This window comes from Epinephelus fuscoguttatus, linkage group LG6 (assembly GCF_011397635.1).
Source record: "Epinephelus fuscoguttatus linkage group LG6, E.fuscoguttatus.final_Chr_v1".
In the NCBI taxonomy this organism is placed as follows: Eukaryota; Metazoa; Chordata; class Actinopteri; order Perciformes; family Serranidae; genus Epinephelus; species Epinephelus fuscoguttatus.
The window spans coordinates 40,279,971-40,303,433 of NC_064757.1; the positions used below are offsets into that span (position 1 = coordinate 40,279,971).

The 23,463-nt window shown below is 40.0% G+C and overlaps 2 protein-coding genes across 2 annotated transcripts in view; both read right to left on the minus strand.

Annotated features, from left to right (window-relative positions):
* The window catches only part of LOC125890118 (STAM-binding protein-like A), a 102,556-nt gene that overhangs the window by 53,087 nt on the left and 26,006 nt on the right, over positions 1-23,463 (minus strand). The gene's annotated exons all lie outside the window — the stretch shown is intronic.
* ppil2 (peptidylprolyl isomerase (cyclophilin)-like 2) overlaps positions 1-23,463 on the minus strand; it is a 47,409-nt gene that overhangs the window by 17,379 nt on the left and 6,567 nt on the right. Inside the window, exons 8-14 of the mRNA XM_049578545.1 lie at positions 21,998-22,087; positions 21,839-21,914; positions 21,557-21,717; positions 15,629-15,704; positions 13,145-13,251; positions 5,581-5,670; positions 1,144-1,177 (exon numbers count right to left, since the gene is read on the minus strand). Of these exons, the coding sequence (XP_049434502.1) occupies positions 1,144-1,177; positions 5,581-5,670; positions 13,145-13,251; positions 15,629-15,704; positions 21,557-21,717; positions 21,839-21,914; positions 21,998-22,087 (634 nt within the window). The remainder of the gene's footprint in view (positions 1-1,143; positions 1,178-5,580; positions 5,671-13,144; positions 13,252-15,628; positions 15,705-21,556; positions 21,718-21,838; positions 21,915-21,997; positions 22,088-23,463) is intronic.

Below are 23,463 nucleotides of genomic sequence, written 5' to 3' on the forward strand. Positions count from 1 at the left end.
AGCCCAAAGACATGCAGGTTAATTGGTGATTCTAAATTGTCCGTAGGTGTGAATGTGAGCGTGGATGGTTGTCTGTCTCTACGTGTCAGCCCTGTGATAGTCTGGCGATCTGTAGCTCTTGCCCAATGTCAGCTGGGATACCCCCCAGATAATTTGGAAAAAAATATTTATAAAGCTATCAGTCAAATTCATCTTTAACTTTGTTTATTGTGTGTTTTGTCTCTTTTTTGGCAAATTAATTAAACTCAAAATATGAGTGTGGGGAAGTGGAGAGGGAAACAAAGCAAGAGCAGAAAGAAATGGAAATAATTTAAGAAGCGCTGGATTATTTATACGATATCATCATTTTTTAAAATATGACGGTTATCTTCAATACCGCTCCTACCATAGACCGAGTACTTATGTGTATATGTTCCCCTAAAATAAGTTCACTATAAAAAACATTTTCACATTGAAGTTGTGAAGAAAAAAAATCCCTCATCTTAACCTTCCTTGGAAAATTCCCTGAAAAGTTTACCGAAGCTTTGCAACCCTATACAGGACTGTTAAACACTGAGGAGAAATCCACCTTTAAAATCCAGTTAAAGGTCTGTTCATGAGTTGTGTGCACATGTTGTTCAGTCCAAGTGATGAGGAGAATTTTTACCCACTGGCCAGGAATTCTGCACCTTCATAAATCTGTCATGGTGGACGCATTTTGCATCGTGTTCAGAGACGCCCACAGACACAAAGCACACTTTGTACTGCGAACCCTCGGAGCAGCACAGACGACATGAAGGCAGGGAATTAACTGTACGAGCAAGCCTCCCTCTCAATTACACTCCGCTGCCTTTTAAACTGGCTTTTAAAGCAGGAAAATTATGCCAAATGCTGCTTGATTGGTTGTTCACCACACCCCTATTTTGTACTTTACACTCAGCCTTCTTCCATCCACACCATCTCTCTGTCTTTTTGTGTGTGTGTGTGCAGAAATGTCGTCAGTGCTCCCATGTGCCTTCACAAAGTATATTTAGTAACACTCTTGACTTGCATCTTGAGTTGCAAGCGGTATTTACGCAAAGCTTCCAAAAAGGAGCTATTAATAATTCAACAAAGACGTGTTATGTAATTCCAAATGTGGTTTAAGTGCAGTCCTCATCTTACCTGTGCCGGTGCCAGTGGGGTCCCCTCCTTGAATCTGGAAAACAAAAAGAAACTCTGTTAGGTTTGGGTGACGTTAGCTGCTGCACATTAGAAGAGCTGCTCCTCTTACTTATAACAGGAAAATGTCTCATTCCTGTAAAGTGCTCTAATAAGTCTTTAATTTAACCTTACAGTATTTCCATTTGTCACACATCCAACCTTGTTCTTGTAAGCACTAGGAGTCACTGACAAAGGATACAGGCCTCTATTGTTCATTGTTAAGGCTCAACTTTCCTATTCTTGTTAATATAGTGGAGAACTGCTCTGTGCATTTATTTGGACGTCTTGTTTAAAGACACACTGGGGCTTTTGACCGCTCATGCTGCTGTCGAGCGATGTTTTGAGGAGTGGGTCCCTGTAGTGTTACTGAGCAACAACACACATGAACACAGTGTGCAAAGGGCTGGCAAAATACTACTTTGTGCAAAGATTATTTTCTGCGTTTTGGTTTCAAAGTGTGTCGCCGGCCTCATACAACAACAAATGGAAAAAGCAAAAACACAAAGAACAATATCTTCATCTGGGACAAGTCTGACATTTATGGCAGCCCTTTTTTATTGGAAGTCTTAATTTACTCCCTCATAGCACAAACAGCCACAACAGCTTATTTTGAGTATCTACTATAGTCTACCATTTTAAAGCCTGGGTCTTCAACAGGAGGTCCGTGCCCCCTGTAGAGCATTACTGCAGGGGGGACGCCAAATTATTGTTTGATAATTTAATTTGTCTTAATTCATTTGATTATTTCTAAAAATTAAAATACATCTCAAAATACACATTGAGATGAATCCAGTATAGGATTAGCAAAGATAAATATGCCCATTCATTAAAACAAATGATCACACCATTGATGACAGGCTGTTACTCACTTATCCTTATCAGCAAGGTGAGCTACTCAGATCACAGTTACATACTATTAAACATATCAGTCAATTAGCTGTATTATTATTATTATTCAAAGTGTACAGACATTCTTGTGAGCCCCAATGGAGCATTTTGTTACCATCGAGCGAGAGACAGACATACCGTCCACCTAAGAGACCACCAGAGTCCAGTCTTAAAATATAATTTAATGGAGAGCCTTTCCTGGTTTTACTTTGGTTTTAATTTGTCTTTAAACTGTCTTGTCTTATTTCCCTTATGAAAAGTGTTTTCATTCACCATCTTTACCTTTTCCCATACTGTATACACATAATACACCAAATCTTTTCTTTCTCCTAAAACCTGATTAATTCATGACTTGACTGTTTTACTTTCCTGCCATTGTGAAGCACTTTGTAAAGTGGATTTTGAAAAATGCTCAAGTAGCAGTTTAAAGTAAGTCCTGGGTGATACAGAAAAAACAAACAAATATCACAATATTTTTGAGCAGTTACCTCGATATTGATACTGTGGGGCTCACTACTGGTGCTTTCACAAAATATTTACACAATGAGATCTTTTATAATTAATGTATGTATGTTAATTACATCACTTTATTGTAACACAGCCTTTAAAATTAACATATCCAAAATCAATGGCGATATCTAGTCTCATATCTCAATATCTATATAATAACAATATACTGCCCAGTTCTAATTCAAATACTTTAAAAACAAAAAGCAGTCTAGTTCTTTCACTTCCATGTCAAACTACATCACCTGAAAAAAAATGTGCTTTAGGTGATATTTTTAGTTTGTTTCAGCAGACGTGAATCAAAGCTGACGAACGCCTTTATGTTTCCTGACTGAATAGAGACAGCAGGTTTAAAGAAACTGCAAGACTGCACTATAATGTGGTACTTGAGCAAACTCACGTGGATAACCGTTGCATCATATCGGCGTGAACAATCCCTCTCAGTGTTTGAAACATGAGAGGCCCATCAAGACTGCTACCCCTCAGGCTCAAAGTAAAACTGTCAAATTTTTTGGAAGTGTCATCTCAGGATGTTCGGTTCACTTGCAGGGTCCTGATAAACTGCTTTAAACGGGGAAGTGAGGGCCACGACTCCGTTGCCATTAACACACCACTTTAAAAGTGTTTGTTGCTATGAAATTATTCTCTCTGAGGCCACCCTCCTGTCCCTTTCAGCTGCGGAGGATAAGTCGAAGGCATAAGTGGCACAGTAATTACAGATAAACAATTCACAGCTTGCCTCAGTGTATGAAAACCATGGGACCGAATAAAAAAAGGTAAGGGTCCCCTCGAGACCAGATGTCCACTCAGAGCCACTTTAATTATGGGAGCTGCAGCTCTGAAATACACAGACGAGAGGCTGATCAGAGACCTGTATTTCAAATTCTCAGTCTTGGTTAAGACGATTCAGTTGGAGGAAAAGGCTGTGTTTGCTCATCTCTGAAACAGCAAACACTAAAACATTATTATTTCAACAAAATATGAGATAATGACACTAAATCACAGCATGGTTGGGTTTTCATTAATATTTCGGATTAAAGCTACTCGGTCAGGAAGTGGTGAACAGTTTAAGACAGGGATGTGGTGAAAGAGAAACCCACCTCAATCTAGTTTAGCCTGATTTTTCATGACACAAACTTTAACTTAGATTCATATAAGATGTCATAGTAAAGGGCAAATAGTTCACAAATATTTGCATCAAAACTATTCATACCGGCAGCAATGCAAAATGGGACAGCTGCTACACTTCAATAAAAAGGTATGGGTCCTGACACACCAGACCAACTGGCTGTCGGTTAATAGCCCCTTTTACACTGCCAGATTTTCCACGAATGTTGGGCCGTTTTGCCGGCAAGCTGTGAGCGTTTAGACACGCCGAGCCAATTGGCGAGTTGATCCGAGGTGCCCGCCTCATAGGGGTAGTCATATTGGCGGAACCCTTTTAGTTTAAAAAGACCAAGGCAGTCTTCCGCAATGGGAGGGGCTGTTGAAGACTTGTGGGAGGAGTTGTTGATGACGTTCCTGGCTCAAAGGCAAGACAACTCTGTACCTCCATTCCGTGATCGTACAGAATAACAGTGCAATATTCCTGCCTTAAACAGGCAGTGTAAAAGGGGCTTCTAATTGGCTAATCTAATTTGTTTCAAGATTGAAACAAACAATTTTTTTTAGCCATTGAGCTCTTCTGCAGAAATGTTTCGTAATGTTTTTTGTTATTGTTTGCTAGCGCATGGCAAATATCTTTTGTTCTTTCAACATGGGGTTGAGTTGTTAATGTGCTAACTGGCTAATCAGTGTCATGAATCCGTCCCTTTCGGCATATCGGTTTCCCTTTGTTGAATGATGAACACAAACTACCGCCACCCGCTGGTACAAAGAGTTATTTCCTCTCATGCCAGCACAGAACGTACGTGCTAGCTGGCCGCTGGCTGTAGTCATTGCAGTAGCCATGCAGTTTTCAAGTTCTGATTTTTAGTCAAGACACAGGTGAAGTGAAGTGACGCAACAGTCGGTCTTTGTCACCACTAGTTATTTGATGTTGGTTTGGTGTGTCTGGGCCTTTAAACAGATTGGCGCCAGCTCATTTCTCATAAAAAAAAAACAAACAAACAATGGATTTAACATTATCCAGTGATGATAACCTTTTCCTCTTCCTCACTTGACAAAACAAGAGGAGATTTTTGGTTCATTCCATTTTACAATGTAGAGAAAAAGACTTTCATCACCTCATATGGGAGCTGAAGCTTTACCACAGCCGGTTCCACACATATTTCTGGATTTTGGTGGGACAGTTTGAGGTCCTTCTGGGGATGCTAGCGCCTCATCTGAGGAGGCAAAAGACCAACTACCAGGATCCTGTTGATCCAGAGCGGCGTCTGGCAGTCTGGCTGAGGTAAGTTGTTGTATAGCCTAAGCCACTGTAAGCTATTTTATTGAGTTTCCTTTTACCAAAATACTCCAGGAGAATTTGAATTCCCACTGGTTGGTGTTTGCTGGTGGACAGGCGGGGAGCTCTGGGTGCTGCTGCAGTGACACAGAGGAGTTTAAAGAGCATCTGAGCTCAGTTATTCTTTTGCGATGGTGAATGTTAACTTCAGGATAATCACTGACTAGGAGTCCTAATTCACCCACCTTTATGTGGCAACACGTTAGCGCTTTGATAACATAGAGGCCCGTTTCCAGAATTTAACCAGTGACATTTTCAGTAAAGGGACAGTCCCTATCGACACACAAAAAAAAATTACAACCTAATCACTAAATTGCTGAGATTAGATCTTTTTTTATGTGCAAAGAACCTGTTACAACATCCCACTCATTCCTGTTTAACCCAATATAATCTGTCCAAACCAACAATCAAAGCCAAAGGTGGCATTTTATTTTGGCTCTAAACCTGCCATTGTGGAAATGAGAGTGTGCCAAAGCCATTTAAAAGTACACTGGTGGCTGTGGTGGAGGTAAGCAAACCCGCAGAAGAGCATTTTATCATCTGGTCAAAACCCTTACCATAAAATTCCGGATGGATCTGTGAAAGATGGTCCCATCATAGTAGCCTTTCTTACACAGACGGATGAAATTCTCTCCAGCTTTGGGAACCTGGAGGAAAGAGATCAGAGTTTGTTTTGTTTTTTTTTTAGAAAAAACACCCACAGTTAAACTAAGTAAATAAGATATTTTTTCCTAATGATTCACAGCTATTTATTCACACAATTCCAGTTTTAACATACTGAATGGGCTCTCCACAGCCAATAATATCAGCTGCTCTATAAGCCTACTGGAATCTGTGCTGAGTTGTAAAATTAGTAAGTAGCGTCGTGAACACAGCCAAAACAAAAGCACAGACGCAGATTGTTGTCAGACATCACTGCCGAGTCTTCTGAAAGTGATGTGTTGTTTGCCAAAAATACATCAACAATCACACACTCAACCTTGTTACGTTTAGATAGAGTGGATGGGGAATGTGAATACCCGTCTGATGCCTCTTCACTTTAAAACAGACTCGTCTGATATCATCTGATGGTATACATAATATACATAGATAAAGCATTTCTTTTAGAATGGGGCATGTTTGCAACACAGCCACAGATCACAACAAATGGGTGTTTCCATTTATAAAACTGTCCCTAGTTCGTATCACCTCGTATCCTCGTATCACCCCCTTGAAGATCCGCATATTTATTTGAACCCAACAGCGACAACAAAGCCTTTCTCTATATGGCTATTTAGCGTAGCCTCGGTCGGGTCGGACACAGCGTTAGTCAGCAAACCAGAATACGGCACCCGGAGGCGGAAGTAAGTCTGCACGCCCGCAGCGGCCCGCAGCCATTAAACCATAGAAGAAGAAGGAGGCGTGTTTACGAGTAGGATTTAAGAAACAGGCTAAATGGCATGTAGTAGGGAGTAGTCTCTTGTACAGTAGGTGGTGGTATGCACCTGGAAGTTGTTTGCGATCCGCCAATAAATTGAGAGAAGAAGAAGAAGAGCCGTGTTTACAGAGAGTGTTCTTTGAGTAAGCGGTACGCAACGGGCATTGCTGAACACATAACAGTTTTACCAGATGTATCTATAAGGACTTGGTTGTACTTTCGATGTCATGGTGGATAAAGAAGGAGCACCATCTAAAAGAAAAAGAACAGAAGAAGGCTAAACAGGACAGTGATAGGGCTCGAGCCCAAATGCATGTAAATCTCGGTCGGCATTCACCACGTGGAGAGAGCTGAGAGATTTGAAAGGTTTTAAAACTGATCCCGAGTTGGCCCTTTTCCTAATCAACAGGTATGTAATTTTTGTTTTTATTTAGAGAATATACCGCAACTTGTTAGACGTTGTTTCACTTCAATATATGACAACATGGAAGTTATAAGCAAGCTAAATGTACCGTTAGCTGATGTGAACCGCTTTTGTCTAGTAACGTTACAACAAACGCCACAAAATTATCTGTGACTGTGACCATGAACACAAATATACAGCAGGCAGTTGTCCTCAGTTTATAAGAAATTCAGAGCTACACCAGAGCATTTATGATTTTCCTCTCGCTCTCCAAAACAAATGCATGCGGTAATTGCTGGTTGCAGTCGAGATTTTACGAATGAAGCCGAAAGCTGCAGTCGGAATTTTTCGACAACAGGCTGTGGGTGTCATACCGCTTCGGCCAAAAGGGGCACTATAATCAACAAAAACGGAAAGTTCCACACAGCTGCTTTAAGTCAAAAAGCACGACTCACGACTCCAAAGTTTCGCTCTATGTCCCAAAGTGAAGACCTACTGGATCATCAAACTAATATCTAAAATACTTAAAATTCAGCAAGAACCAGAACCACTCATTATTATTCCAGGAATGTCTGATGATGACAGAAAATTAAGCAACACACAGCAATGTTTCCTATCTTATAGTCTCATTATTGCAAAGAAACTGCACCAAATTTTTGATACGGTTTGGTCACCACTTATTCATTACCTTACTTCTGTGACCTAAAAATCACCATTGTGACGGAAGGGTAGGGCTGGTGGGGTGTTTTTTATTATTAGAATTATTACTATTATTATTTTAATTGTATTTTTATGTTCATTTTATAGTATGCGTGTATGTATGCATGTATGTTCTGTGCATATGTATGCATTTGTATACATGTTTTCTCAGTTGTTACTGTCCAGTATATGTTTAGAAAAAAAGGAAAAAGAGCATATTACGATCGAACTGCACGTATGTGTATTTAGATACAGTACTTGCTCATTTATGCGGTTACATGTCAACATGCTCAAATAAAACACATTTGACTTTATGTCAAAAAACCAAATGGGCCTTTGTTCGGTGGTTATTCAATAAGCAAATAAGGCTCTACAGCAATCTTAGGTTTCCTCTCCTGCCGTTGATTAAACGCCTAAAAACTTCAATTCAAAACACTTTATTTGTCCCCGAGGGGCAATAAAGTGTTCTCTGTTCTTTAAAATTACATCTACAGAAGTTTTTTCATGCCTTATAAATGGCTTAAATGTAACCCCACACCTCTGCCTCATTTAGTATGGGGCAAAGATGTAGAGTGGTCGCCTACCAATCTGTCCCTGGCCCTGGCAGTCTACAGTATGTGTCCAAATTGCTAAGTGAGCCAGTAAGTGTGAATGCTAAGATAAGCAGGTGGCACCTTGTGTGAATGTGTGTGTGTGAATGGGTGAATGGTGCTTGGGCTTTTAAATCACTTTAATTGGTCACTTAGATAGACAAGCGCTTTAAATGCGCTCCATTTATCATCAAAGAATAAGCAAATTAGCCCCGCCTCTATATCAAATCACCCCATAGCCGCTCGCTTCATCTATTTACAACATTAGAAACGCCATGGCAACAGACTTGACTTTCTTACCAAACTGCTAATAAGGGTTCTGTAGATCAAGTAAATTAATGTTAGATAAAAACCACCTCTGACAAACTGAAATTAAACTTAGCCTGCAAAATATTGATATGTAGCTGCACCTGGCATTTCTTATACCCCTCGTTTCAACATAGCGTTACGCTAATGAAACAGAAAGCCCCATCCAACAAGATGACAGGATGGTTTGTGAGGTAACAAACCCTGGCTGTCTGAATCTGGGTTTTTGAGACTGTCATTGGTACACTGCAGTTCCAAGGCGGAAATTCACTCATGATATATCCTGTAGCATATTAAAAAACACCATATGGTGACAAGGTTAAAAACTTGATTTCTCATCTTTTTAGCCTGACATGTTTGCACAGAATATGGTCAGAACCTATATAACAAGCCATCAGAGTTTATGTGCCTGATAATTTTAAACATTATTTGTCTTTCTGGCGGATTTAATCTACCACAGATTAATAAATGCTGTATAAACAAGGCCACATGATGGCCACAGGTGTTAAAATCATGACATCCTTTCATACCTCATTACAGTCGACAATCTTTGTAAATATATACAGGAAACTACTGCGTATAAACACAGAAAATATACAGAAATATCTCTGTAAAGACAGACTAACAACAGTCCAGTGCTGACTGGGAGGTAAACTGTGACTCTAATGTTAAGGGGCTAAACAACAGAGGAGGGATGACACAGCCATTTGACGCCAACGTCTTTGTTCACAGCCTCCTTTAGTGACCGGAGTCTCAGAAGACTCTGGACAGCTACAGAGAGGCAGCTTATATTTCAACTTCCAGGAAGAGCTGACAGCTTTGCATTCACATAAACAAACAGAGTCCCACATTTATAACTCTGTCTGACCTGTTAGAAAGTGTGTTTTACGCACAAGTCTGCAACGAAGTAGAGTTCAACTGTTGCCTGAGGCGGCGTCACGAATCTATACAGCTAGAAGTCAGGCTCAGCAGTCTGCTACAAAGCTCTGTTTGTTGCTGTAAAAAAACAGACATCTGGATTTGCTGAAGGTACATCCGGGATCATAAAAACTTTCTTGTAAATCATTACTAAAACAAACACTGACAGGAGCTCATTTTGACTGACTGGCACTGTGTAAAATAAGCCTGCATTTGCCCCCAAAGCAGAAGGTGTGGTTTTGCCCATGACGTTGGTCAGGTCTACTGTTATTAACATCAACAGCCTTGAGGAACACTTGTGTGTGTGTTTGCATGAAGAACTAACTTTTTCCCCCTTGGCAACAATGGCTGGTGGTTTCCAAGAATCACCAGACGCTTTCATTGAAAACTATATTTATTCATTGGCCTTTTGCTGTGTGACAGGATCGTCTAAGCTCTACTGGTCTTATTTCCCCGCTACGTCTCAATCTTCCTGTTGGGGTTCAACGCTCTGCCTCTTTTCCCCTCTATTATAAATCCCAGACTTTCAAAGCAATCTGGTACAAAGAGGCTTATTGTTTTAAACCACTGGACAAAAAATGGATTGACTTTAACCGTTTAAGCCTTAAAATGGATCTTTAGCATAGAAAAGAACACCTAAAAATAGTTATCTAATCAGATGAATAGTAAATGTGTGAATAAAATGTTTAACGAGCACAAATTTACACAAGGCTTTCCCTTTTGTGGTTTTGCCACTAGCCAGAATCTTTCACGTCAGAGATCTCTATCTGCTGCTACCCTGCAATGGTGGTTAATTCAGCGTGTCTGCATGCATGCTTTTGTGTTTCTGTGTGCGAGTTTGAGCCTGAGAATGTTTAAAATGCAATCCAATTTAGAAACATGCCTAAACGGGGCCTAAAATTGTCAGCAATCAGTTATGTCAGCATGGAAACAATGTTTGCTGATGCAGACAGGAAAAAAAAATGTAAAAAAATGTCCCTATTCACAAATGCTTGCAGGCTCCTCTATTTCCCCAGGCGCTCAACCTGAAACACAAGGCCCTGAGGGACACAAAACCCATTAAAATAATCCCAATAATCTAAAGAATAAAACTGATATTTCTAATTTACTTCAACAATTTTTCTACCAGAATTATATGCATTACATGCGCCTCCAAACAGCCTTTGAGATTTATCCTATTTTATTGTGTGTAATTTATTTATTTAATTGATTGTATTCACGCACAGACACAAGACTGCATAAATTCCAGATAACGAAAAATAACAATGTGTCAAGAAAGTTCAAGATGCTACAGGCGTATACAGTGCACCTCTCCTCAACTTAAGGAGAAAAACAAACAAAAATAAAAAAGTTAAAATAAACAAATGAAAAACTACTCATACTTTAGAAAAAAAAATGCAACAAAAAATGACAAAAAGGAGCACGCAAAGTAAGCAAATAAAAAAACAGTCAGGAGTCTACAATTAAAATAAACATAGAAAAATCCCAAAGTAATACATGTAAACCAATACAGAGAAAAGTAAGTTCAATTTCCTTTCACACTGGAGCATCTGCAGAATACTGAAAGATGGAACCTATTCTATCATAACACACAGTCTGCGCTGTACTCCCTGTTCCCTACCCACATGCCCCCAGACACACCTGGAAAAATCTGCTCTTTACTGAGTACACTTTTTTAGTTTTATACCCTTACATAGTCCTTTTGGACATTCTCCCTCTCCCTACACGTTAAAGCTGAGGTAGGCAGTTTAATCTTGGTGTCATTGGGCAAAATCCCATGATAAACTTTGAGCATATTGTAATTCAAGTGGTCTGAGAGAAAACTAGGCTTCCACACGTCCTCTTGGCTTCAATGTAGGCTGTGTCAGTATTGACAAAGCATTTCAGAGATGGAGAGAAAATGCTGCTAACAGTTTAGCCTTCTGCTTACCGGAGCTGAAGGTTCACAGCTGTGGCGTCATGTTCGTGCTTATTAAGCTAACATTAGCTAGAGCCTCGAATCACGTTATGTGTTCTGCCTCACTGCCCGCCACTACAGACCACCTCGCCAGGGGGAAAGTGGGCAGCAACTCCGGAGACGGAACCCCAATCAGCAGCTGCAGCCGGCACAAACCTCAGCTCCCGACTCACCAGCGGATTAGTAAACTTACTTTTGCTGCTGCTGGCCCACAGCCCACTGTGACACCCAGTGCTGAGGGTTTGCATTTGCCAAATTCGAGTCCCTACAGCCACTGATCAGCAGTCTGTTTCCGAGCTGCTGCCCACTCTCCTCCCAGAGAAGCACTCCACAGCTGCAAGGAGTGAGGTGGAGAGACCGTGGGGTGGCTAGCTGGCTAATTCTTGTCTCATTTGTGGTCTGGTAAACAGAGAGAGCAGGGCTAGGAGGGGCTGATTGAATGAGCTGTGTGCAACTGTTGAATGATATAAGATTAAATAAATCAATGTGTATTTTCAAATTCTGTTGTTTTTTTTTCTTTTTGCATTTTCTAAATTTCTGCTTACCCCAGCTTTAATGTACACCGCTATCTGTATGTCCTGTATTTGATTATAATCTCAAACTAATCAAAAATGGTAAATTTGGATTTTAAAAATAGGTTTTAGATGATTAAAATGTAAATTCAAATACAGTCATCCTGTTCTTTCCCACTCAGGTGAACCCTATCTACTTTATCCACAGTGCTTTTGAATATACTCCACCTTCCTAGGTATTATGTGTGACTAAGGCCCAGGCCACGTCAACCAATCTCCAACATCTGCCCCCTCACACTTCACCCGAGCCGGGGACAACGAGGGCAGAGGCGACGGAAACATCCAAAACTGGGTGAGCAAATGGGCACTTTACAGGGAGGTGGGCTCTGGGTCTGTGTGACTGAGAGTGTATGTGACAGTGAAGCGGCACTCATTAATTCATAAACAGCAGGCCACGAATAGAGCTGCAATCTTGTGTGGAAACCACTGGGGAGGAGGATGGGGAGGGCGCAGAGGGCAGGTTGTCTAACTGCTGCAACTTTCCCCTCATTATTCTGATTCGACAGCTCAGAAGCCAATGAAAACCAAGCGCACGAAGCGCCTGGTTACCGGGGCAGAAATGCATTCCTGGAACTCACGCTGTCTCTCTGGAGCCTCTGACACCTGACTTTAAAAAACGGAGGCACACAAGAAACACATTTTTGCCAAGATGTAAACTTGGCAACCTGGGGCACAGGCTCTGCAAGAGACTGATTTCAGTGTTTTGGATGTGTCGCCCTAAATACGATTTAACCACCTGCTCAGGCCAAACCTACACTGCGACAACATTATTTCAGAACCTTATACCAGTGAATTAAATCAGCCAAGCATGAATCACAGCCTCAGTGACAAAAACACCAGACTTCACTTATAAAACTTTAGATTAAACTGGTCAGCGTTGCCAACATCAAACATTTACTTATATAGTTACATTGAAAACAGTTCCTAAAGGCTTGAAGTAATACTGCTTTTTAGACTTTTTATCTCTTCAACAACCTTCCAAAGCTACCTGCCAAGGGCTGCAAAGACCTGACGTATGATTTCAGATGAACCTCAAAGTCCCTTTTTACTTGTAATTCTGTCCTTGAGTGATCATGTAGAAATTAAAAATAACCTGCAGGCTCAGTCAGTTCAGTAACAAGGACAGTTGAGATTTCTATCTTGTCTCAAGTTCAGAAGTAGAAACTGGAACCATCTTCCCCCGACAACAATCATTTCTTCTCATTACTTGGTCGGTGATTTCATGGTTGTGTTGTATGTGTTAATATGCATGTCATTACCTTATCACAGTGCAACTCAAGGTTCAGGTCTCCCTTGTTTGTGTGCAGACGGACGTAGCCTTTCTTCTTCACATACTGGTAACGCACAGTGTCGTCTGCGATGGCATCTGTAAAATAAAAACACACATTTAGCTACTTTAATTCGTCTTTATAGATGTCAACATCTGAGATTACACCAGGCAGGGACTGTTATTTATATAGAAAAAGCAATCTTAAGAGTTTATTGATTGTTTATGAGTCTCAGCTTGATGCCGCTGCAGGTAAGATCTCTGACCTTTAAAATCCCCTCAGAGCAGTGCAGGTTGTTATTTAGATTCTTGCGAGCGTTATTCTCCTGTGAACAGTCTTTAAATCCAAATAGCTTTTTAAAATTACCATTTTGCCTCAGTGCAAGACAATGTTACTCTTAGAAAGGTCTTGCAAAAGGTGTCTGATATAGAAATAAATCTGACAACAATTAAACATGGGTAGCAGGATATATGCAGGAATCCTGAGGTTAATTTCAATACCTTTTTAAGACTTTTTTAAGACCTTCCAAAAAAAAACTTAAGACCTCATCGCCACTTCAAGCTGTCGTTAGCAGCAACACATCTTTAACTTACTAAAAAGTTGTAGTTTGCAAGTAAATCCATGGAGCACAAACATACAACAGAACTCAGATAAGATGAGAGGGATTTTTTATTGTCTTTTGCTCCTCTGTTTGGCGCCTGGACGTACGCCGTCGCGTGATGTTGCACAGGTACGTGCACGGCCCCGAGTGGCAGTCCGAGTGTGCCTACTTACACATCGTTGTTTGAAATAGTCGCGAGGAGGAAAATAAATTATACATTCATGGATACTTTTTGTTAAAGCTTGAATGCCAAGAAAATTTAATACTTCATAAAATCGCGATTAAGACTTTTTAATACTTTTTAAGGGCCTTAATTTTCCGACATTTGATTTATCAACTTTTAATACTTTTTAAGACTCTGCGGACACCCTGGGTAGGAAAATATAAATCCTTTGATGATTTGCTGTTATTTTAATGTGAAGTGTATTTTTATTTTACTATTTTTTTTTTATTTTTTAATCAATTCTCTCTTTTTTGTGTCATTATTACAGCTTTCTTTTTTATTTTTATTTATTTATTTATTTTCTTCATTCTTTATCATTTTTTATTAATTCATTTACATTTTTCTTCTTTAAAAAAAAAAAAAAAAAAAAAAAAAAAAAAAAATAATACAGAAGGGCTTTACATGGTTGATCCCGGATTTAAAACAATGCAGGATTTAGGCAAATTAAATCAGGGAATTCCAAGAAATACAAAGGAGCATGAAACTTGACAGTAAACATAAATACCACAAATGAAATAGATGGGCAAAGTTGGCAACTAACTACCACGAAGGTTGCACTGAGGTCTACAAAAACAAACAATTTAAAAATTAGAATCATAAAAGAATACAACACCCAATGACATTATGGATTAAAAAATGCACATGCCATTACTATTTTAATTAAGTCTTTTTTTACATAAAGGAACACTGTGTAAGATTTAGGAGGATTTAGTTACACCTCGTGGCGAGGACTGCAAATTGCAACCTGCTGAAATGTCTCCCAGTTTGAATTCCTTTAATGTTCATTGTTCAGGAAGTTTTTACTGGGAGCTGAATAAACCACAGAGGTCTATTTCTCTCCAAAACAAACAAACCAGATGATTTAAGCCGGTAAAAACACAGAATAAAGCAGTTTCACATTAAAAATCAGTGGGGTTTTTTTCCCCACGCTACAGGTGAAGAAAACATGATTCTTATTTTCAAGTGATTATGCACTAAAGAAAGCAAACCTATTATATTCTGTTTCTGCCAATATATCCTCCTAAATCTGACACACTGGACCTTTAATTTTTATTATCACTATATCTCCATGTATAGAGGTATTTACCTACAAGTATGGATATTTACTTCTCTACAAATGGGCACTGAGACCCCAAACTACTGATACATGTATGTCCTGAAACATTCAACAAAAAATGAGGAAAAAAATGTGTATACGTAAATCAAACATTACAACCCACATTTCAAAATATATTTACACTATAAAGACAACATGTCTCGGTATTCTGTGGTACTTAGACTGAGGCACACATCCATAAATATATATGGCATGCCTTTTTCAGAAAACTGAACTGGGTCACTAAATCCAAACATTGTCCTCCTCTTCTGAAGTGTACTGAACCTACTATACAGTTGCATAACAGCAAATCTCTCCCATGGAACAGCTCAGAGGCTGACAGGAGGAGAAAACACAGTCGAACTGAGCAGCTCCCAGTTGCAGCCACATTCAGCTGTGTGAGCGAGAAGCTGCACTTTGCTGCAAAAAGACCAGGCGTGACTAGCCGGTCTCCCCTAGATAGATAACGATTAAAGCGACTAAAGAAAGACAAGGTGAATGTCTCTGTCTGCTGGGAATCTGCAGAGGGTTTTTTTGTGTGAGATGTTCACTTGCCTGCTTCGTGTGTTGTTGCAGGAGTCATGGCTGTGGATGTGAAAGAGGCGGAAACTCTGCCTGTGGAGTAGTGGGCCTGGGGAAAAAGAGACAAAAATAAAAAATGACATCTTTTATTTCGTGTTTTTTAAACTCAACTTTTTAAAAGTCTACTTCTGTTAATGTATACGTTTATGATGTTGGTGAACTGACAGATACAACTGTCTTCCAAAGCACATTTTAGTTTTTCTTTTTCTCTTCTGGGAAAAGACGGAAAACAATGGGCACCAGTACAGTCAGAGCAACTGATCAACTGATAGAGGAATTTAATTTAATGCTGCTGGACCAAAATAAAAATGAAATAATCCCAATTTAAGGTCCACTGTCTAGCGTTTTCCAGAGCTTTCAACTGCATCTAATCAGTGGTTGTCATGGTAAATGAATTTAATTCATATAGTGCTTTTATCCAAAGCATTTCACAATTCAGTGGATGACAAGCTACCACTTCCTGAGCCACAGCTGTCCCCGTTACCATCACGCTACCTGTGTATTATGGGCCACCACTGAAAACAGGGGCTGTATATAGGTTGAGATACAAACTATTGGATGAGATGTGCCTGAAAGCTCTCAAAAAAGCAAGCAAGCGAACCTTGTGTTAATATTTTCTGTGTTTGTTCTGTCGCAGTTATTTGATGCTCTTTTAAATAGATACTTTATCCATTTTCAACCAGCTTTGTATCGTAACAATCTGGGTAGTATGTGTAAATGAACTGTGGTAAACTTCCCTCCACCTTACCAGTGGCCAGATCTTCCTGTTATTTGCCACCCAAACGCCCCCGTTTCACGTCACCCAGCAGATTTTGCCGGCTCTGGCGCTGTTGTTTGAACTACAGATTGCACTTCCACATATTGGTATGCCAACCACCATGGACACTCATACCCCTTTTTCAATTTTGTTCTGGTTCCAGCACCTTAATTAGAACTGTTCAGAGCATTTTGGCCAAAAATAAACTGGTTTCGGTACTCGAAAAGTTGGATCCCAACTGGAACCAAAAAAGATGGTGACGACATCCGTGTAAATGTCAGGTTGGAGAGAGAAGATAGAGAAGGCAACAACAGAGGAGCCAAGTGAGAAATCATCAAAAAGAGCATGCAGTGGTCTCATTAGTAATTGACCATTAACTGCTTGTTTTTTTGTTTTTTTTTTGGATAAAAACAAATACAATATCCATGATTACAGAACAAATGTGGCAGGTAATCAATGCATTCCACGATGTTGCTACTACTGTTTACTTCTGCTGTGCATTGTGCGACGCCCTCAGTTGATGACACATCCTTTGTTTCAATGGTTCTGATCAAAACTGGCGGAAACACAAACTGGTTTGCTAGCGAGCACCAGGGTTCCAAGAGTCCTGAACCAGATAAGAAGCTAACTTGGTGGAAAAGGGGTAAAAGGGTACAGAAGTGGATCAAGAGAGAGACTGTCCGATCTCTCTGAACTCCAATCAAACAGTAAAACTATACAGTGCTTACCAAGATTCTGTTACTGCGTTGCCTATTTCTTGTCTCAAATGTTTTCAGAAACATATTTTAGCTTACTGTCCAACTATAGTATGAGATTGTTTGTTACCAGTCGGCCACCATATTGTTTCTAGATAGGCAACTCCCACCAGTGGGACTGTTGGTTGGTTTGATGCGGCACAGAGCATTCTGGTAGTTGCAGCTTTTCTACCTCTTGAGCAAAGGCAAATGTCACAGCCCCTTTTCTCTCTATGTGGCACCAATTTCTAAAGTATCTGCCTCTTTCAACGGCATGGACAGCCTAGTTTAACAAAAAGACCATGAACCCAGCAGTGAAACACTTCTTTAGGTGTAATAATGTGTCTGAAATAGCAGTGAGCTGTTTAAGGCAGTGGTTCCCAACTGGTCCAGCCACGGGGTCCAGATTTGTCCTTAGTCATTACTTCAAGGTCAACATAATTGAGCGTCATACATGCATTTGGCCATGTCGTTGAACTAGTTTGCTGTCTCTGTCAAGCAGCTGTCGTAGCTGTTGTAGTCACTCACTCTACAGCAGAAAACGGCACAACAAAATAAAAGCTCTGTGCTGGAAATTTACTGCACCTACAAACTTGGCACGTCTGTGAGTCCCTTATGGTCCATTCAGAATGGGCCCACACTTTTTGGACCGCGGCCCACCAGTTGGGAACCACTGGTTTAACGGATTAGTCAAAGGAAAGAAAATGAATCTGTGATAATCTGTGATTTAATTGTTTAGGTCAAGCAAAAAAAGTCTAATGTGAGGATTTGCTGCTGTTCTTTGCTTTATATCACTGTAAAATAATATATTTGGTATTTTTAACTACATTCCTGCACTCTGGTAAAACGTGATTGGTTTGTTTCACTGTTCTCTAACATTTTATAGACTGTACCATAGACAGATTTCTAAATAAAAATAATAACTAATAAAAATAAACATTACTTGCAGCACTCATTTGTATGAAGTGAAATATTCCTCTGGAAATCAGGATCAGCTTAACGCACTGAGCACTGAGAGGAACTTCAACAGGGCCGACACATACTTGGCTGGTTCCTCGGTTTGTGCTAAGTGGTGCATCAAGTGCAAACTAGCTTAATGACAGCCTCTGCAGCCTCTGTATGATTAAGAACCTCAGCCTCTGCAGCTTGGATGATTTCTAACATCTTATAATTAAGGGGCATTGGAGATGCTTTAAGGTTCTTTGAGCTTAAATCATAGTAGAACGACTGAGTAGTAATATACAGCATCCAAAAATACCACAAACAATGCAGTGAGACTGGAGGAGTTATTGAAGTCAATAGAATAACAACTGAAGGGAGATGAAAGCGGAGACGTGAAAATGGATTTCAAAAGCTCAAGTCTACTCTCCGGTCCTGGTTTAGCATTCTTCTGCTCTAGTTCTTGTGAAGGCGCATGAAAGCCCAGACTTTACCTTGTGTGCTCCGTCTGACCTATATTCCTTGTTCTCTCAGATGCTGTCAGAGCGTCACCTCAACTGTGAACTCGAGACGGAGAGCAACCAAGGAAAAACTCTGGCGTTTAAATAAAAAAAAATAAATAAAAATAAAAAAAAGGACAGGATGGCACAGAGAGCTGATAAGAAAAGAGATGCTGATGCTGTTTAAATTGACTTCATTCTCCCCGGTTATTCAAGGACACGGTTGTGGTGTTAACATGACCGCGGCTGACCTTTATTGTTAGACATCTGTGTGTGTTTGTTTCCCCTGCAGTTAATCCGGACAATAATAACTGAGAGCAGACATGTAGGAAGGTTAAGTATCCAGAAGATATATAAAAATACAGAATGTAAACCTGCTGCATAACTACAGACACCTTTGTTTATTCGATTTCTCCCTCAGGCTAATATTTCAGACACTGACATGGTCTTTTTGCCTAAATCTTTCTTTATATTTACTTAAATTCCTGTAATGTAAAACATTATTTATGTTCTTCACAGCACTGTAATCGTTCTTTGTTCTGTTTCTGGATGCAGTTGTTTATCTTGTCGCCTACATTAATGTCAATGTATTACTGTGTGTTTGGCGCCCTCCTGTGCACACAGCAGAAATTGCACTTCACCAAATGAATGTTCTCTTGAAATGCTGCAGCAGCACAACAGAAGAATTATATTTGCATAAAAAAAGAAAAGAGCCTACATCTACATTTCGGTAAAACTCATCTGGATTTTGTAGAATCAGAAAAGTTATCTTTGTAATTTTTTCTAGTATCTTCAGTTCTACTTTTTGGGAAATCGCGGACCTTCAAATGATTATTTCCGAGGTCAAGAAAATCTTTGACATTCAATCTTTATTCTATTCAATTCTTTTAATTCCCAAAGACTGTGAAAATAATGGTTGTAGCTTCTGTGACGTCAGCCATTGGTTTGTGGATTGCCGTTTGACTTTGGCATTTCAGGAGACGCCATCTTGATTTTTTTGGAACCAGAAGTGATCATATTTGAGCGAGAGGCTGGCGTTGTGAAGAAAGGAGGGGTGGATCTGACTGAGAAGCCAAGGACACCATCAGCAGACAGCCTGTCACTGAAAGCAGCTACACACTTAATTATGCGTAACTTTAAGCCTTAATAAAATGTAAACAGGTGAGTTATATAAAAATACACCACTGCATGCACAATTGCCACGAATGTTGAAATTAGTTGTTGAGACACTTTCAGAGCCAGCCTCAAGTGGACGTTCAAAGAACTGCAGTTTTTGGCACTTCTTTGTTGGCTTCACTTTTCTGCCCCAGAGGTTGCCGCTTGGTCTCACAGACTGTTTATAAAGATGGACGACATGACAGCTCCCTAAAATGATCCCACGATGGAGGCTGGCTGCAGTATAGATCATTAGTCTAGCTCCCTCCATGTTAGCAGATGGGACATGGGCCAAACTAAAAACTCATAGTACACATTAAATAATCCATTTTAGGTAGTTCTTATCACAATGATGTATGTTCAAGTGTGTGTTTTTCTGATAAGTTTGGGGGTTTGACATCCAGATTAACAGCTACTTGTGTCAATCAGTATGTTGGCGATCAATGGCGCTGCTCCTGATTGGTCTGACAGTGTATAAGCTGGAGCTCCACACTGCTGAGATTGCTACTGTGCAAACTCTGGCTCCAAATGACATCACCAGCGCAAGATGGCAGCAGCCATATCCAGGATATTTTGGCTTCATTTTTGTACAGTGGGGTAAGTGGAGACTCGTCGTACCTCTTACATACAATCTATGCTTGGTATGAACGTGCATAAATGGTAAATTGACTGCATTTTTTTAATAGTGTTTTTCTAATCTTAGCAACCACTCAAGGCTTTTTACAACACAAGTCAGCATTTACACATTCACACGCACATTCATACACTTGAGGCAAGGTGCCACCTACTCATCAGGAGCGATAAATCACACACGCGGAGGTTCAGTATCTTGCCCAAGGACACCTTGACATATCAACTGCAGAGGTCAGGGATCAAACCACTGACATTCTGATTACTGGAAGACTGTTTTACCTGGTGAGACACAGCTGTGTGTATGCATATATTCTCTGCTATTATAGGTCAGGTTCATTATGAGTAATGTTATATTTATTATCATCACTATTTTACATGTATATTCATTTACACTGATGTATCATTATAATGTTTTAACCTTTGTTTCAACATGGACATTTGTGTGTATCTGTGCACTTGTGTATATTTTTCCTATTCCTTTTTCACACTGTAAATTCAGCATATTTCAATAAAACAAATCTTCAAAAGAATGATCTTTGATGCTAAACTTTTGGTCCTAAAAAAACCGATGGATTAAATCATAACTGCTACTATGTTGTCATGTCAACAGACTCATCTCCATGACACCTGAATGGACAACAGACAATGTGACACAGCTGAAGGCTCCAGGAAAGTTGAGATTATTCTGTCAAAAATAAAGATGATTATAATCTGGTAGAAAATTTCCCTTTCATTGCTGTTATCCATGAGGTCAGAGTTCAGCCTAATTCATCATCGACTTAACTTCCAGTCAAAGAGAACTGATGTTTTTTGGAGTAATCATGGGATTAAAGCTACGAGGAGACGGATTCATAAAGACTTTACTGTAGCATGCCTGGAAGCTCCTATCTCCTGCCAGACATGGATGAATTACACATTCATTTAAATGCTTTGTATCCAAGTCGATAAACAGCTAAATTTCAGCAGCTGTTGAACGATAAGCTCCCATTACCTTGTTAGGTTTTGTTTATCCAGATATGTCACAACCTCTATTACCAGGAGGATTTTTAAGATACTAAAGCCTAGATTCTTTATGGTCCTAAGTGGTTTTCAATAGATATTTTCACCGCTTAACTTTCTCTTTCCATTTCCTCTTTCCTTGTCTTGTTTTCAGTAACTTCAGCATCGCAGTGATTTTGCTTACAGCGTTTAATTTGTCCGTCTTCTTGGCCTCGGGTTCCTTCATGGTGGAAGCCAGGAGCTGATCCCCCTTGTAGTCTTTGTACAGCTCAGCTAAAGTCTCCCTGGTCTCCAGATTGGTGGTCTTCAGGTGGTACGCCGGGTCCAGCTTGGCCTTTTCCTCGTCTGGTCCGTGCCAGGAGAAAGAAGAGCAAGAGGAAGGAAACAGTTTAACCAAAGTACTCTCATATTCAACTAAAACTCAACACTAAATTAAGTTTAACCTTCTTTAAGATCGATATCTCACCTGGATCCAACACCTTCATGTTGTTCTTCACATGGAAGAAGTTGGACACATTGAATTTATCCAAGTTTGTGGGGTCCTACAAAACACAACAAAATAAAATACTCATCATCAGATTAAAGGTTAAATGCTTTTTAAAACCACAACAAAGCAACCACCCACCTGAAGTGTTATAATGTCCCGTCTGGTGAAGGGTTCGTCGGTCAGCAGATCTTTGAAACTTTTGGTCTTAATGTTGAGTTGCTCAACAGCCTGAGTGGACACAGAAATATATTTAAGAAAACAAAAGCCTCTCTTGGCACACAACAAGATCGCTAAATTAGGTGAAAGGGAAACTCAAGTTTAATTATTTGTTGTTTAAAAGCAATATGACAGGCTGTGTGTCCAGCATGTATGCATGACAGTAGTGGAACACAGACAAGTTAAATCTTACTCAATTGTCCCTCCTGGCTCCCTTACAGAAGATAACAAAAAAATGGGGATTTATTCATCTCATAACGTGCCTAAATTTAGTGGTTCATACTAATTTCGGAATGGAATTCACCTGCAGAGGCTCTTGTTCAAAATGAGACCAAACTTTTCTCTAAATGTTAGCAGGGGTGGAAATTAACTATTTTTGTCTAGCTGTCACTTTGGCTGGTGGATTCCAAAATCGACCAGCCACTCAGTAGATTGGTTTTTTTGGCTGGTGAGTGAAGCAAATCTTGCAGCCACTAGCATATTTTACCAGCATTTGGCTGATGGCTGGTGCTGATTTCCAACACTGGATGTTAGAGCCACAATGAAGGCTAAAATGTGGCGTGCAACAGACGGTAAGGCTTGTTTTTAGCCGGGCTGACTGCCAGAAGAGCCTTTTGCTTGCTACTTGATTTTGTTGATCACTTGTGGCTCCTATCAGGAGTTAGGAGTGGCTCACCGTACCCACAGGAGGTCCTTGAGTTTTCAGTCAAACATGTACACAAAAATATTAGGCCTGCAACAGACAGCAAGGCTTGTTGTTTTCAGCCGAGCAGTTTGCTAGAAACACCTTTTTGCTATGAGATGTTGTCGAGGACTTGCGACCCCCAATGGCCAGTTAAGAGGAGTCAGCGGTAAACAATACAGGTTTTATAACAATTGTGCCTCACCGCAACCACCAGAGGCGCTTGAGCTTTTAGTCAAACATGCACACAAAAAAATATAATCTAGCAATAGCCGAGCAGACTGTCAGAAACACCTTTTTGCTATGAGAATTTGTTGAGGACTTGTGACCCCCAGTGGCCGGTTAAGAGGTGTGAGGAGTCAGCAGTGTGTATAACACAGTCAGTAAAACAGGTTTTACAAAAATTGGTTCTTGAGCATACAGTCATATATGTGCACAATAATATTACGCTGATTGGTCCAGTAGTTTGCGAGATTAGCTGCTGACAAATAGACACACACACGCACACTAGGGCTGCCACGATTAATCGACTAATCGATGACTAATCGACTATTAAAATAATCGGTGACTATTTTAGTAGTCAACTAATCGGTTTGAGTCATTTTTCATAGAAAAGCACTATAAAGTACCCCAAAATACTCTTATTGCAACTTCTTACGTTCAGATATTGGCAGCTTTACACACTCTCCCGTGACAGTGAACTAAA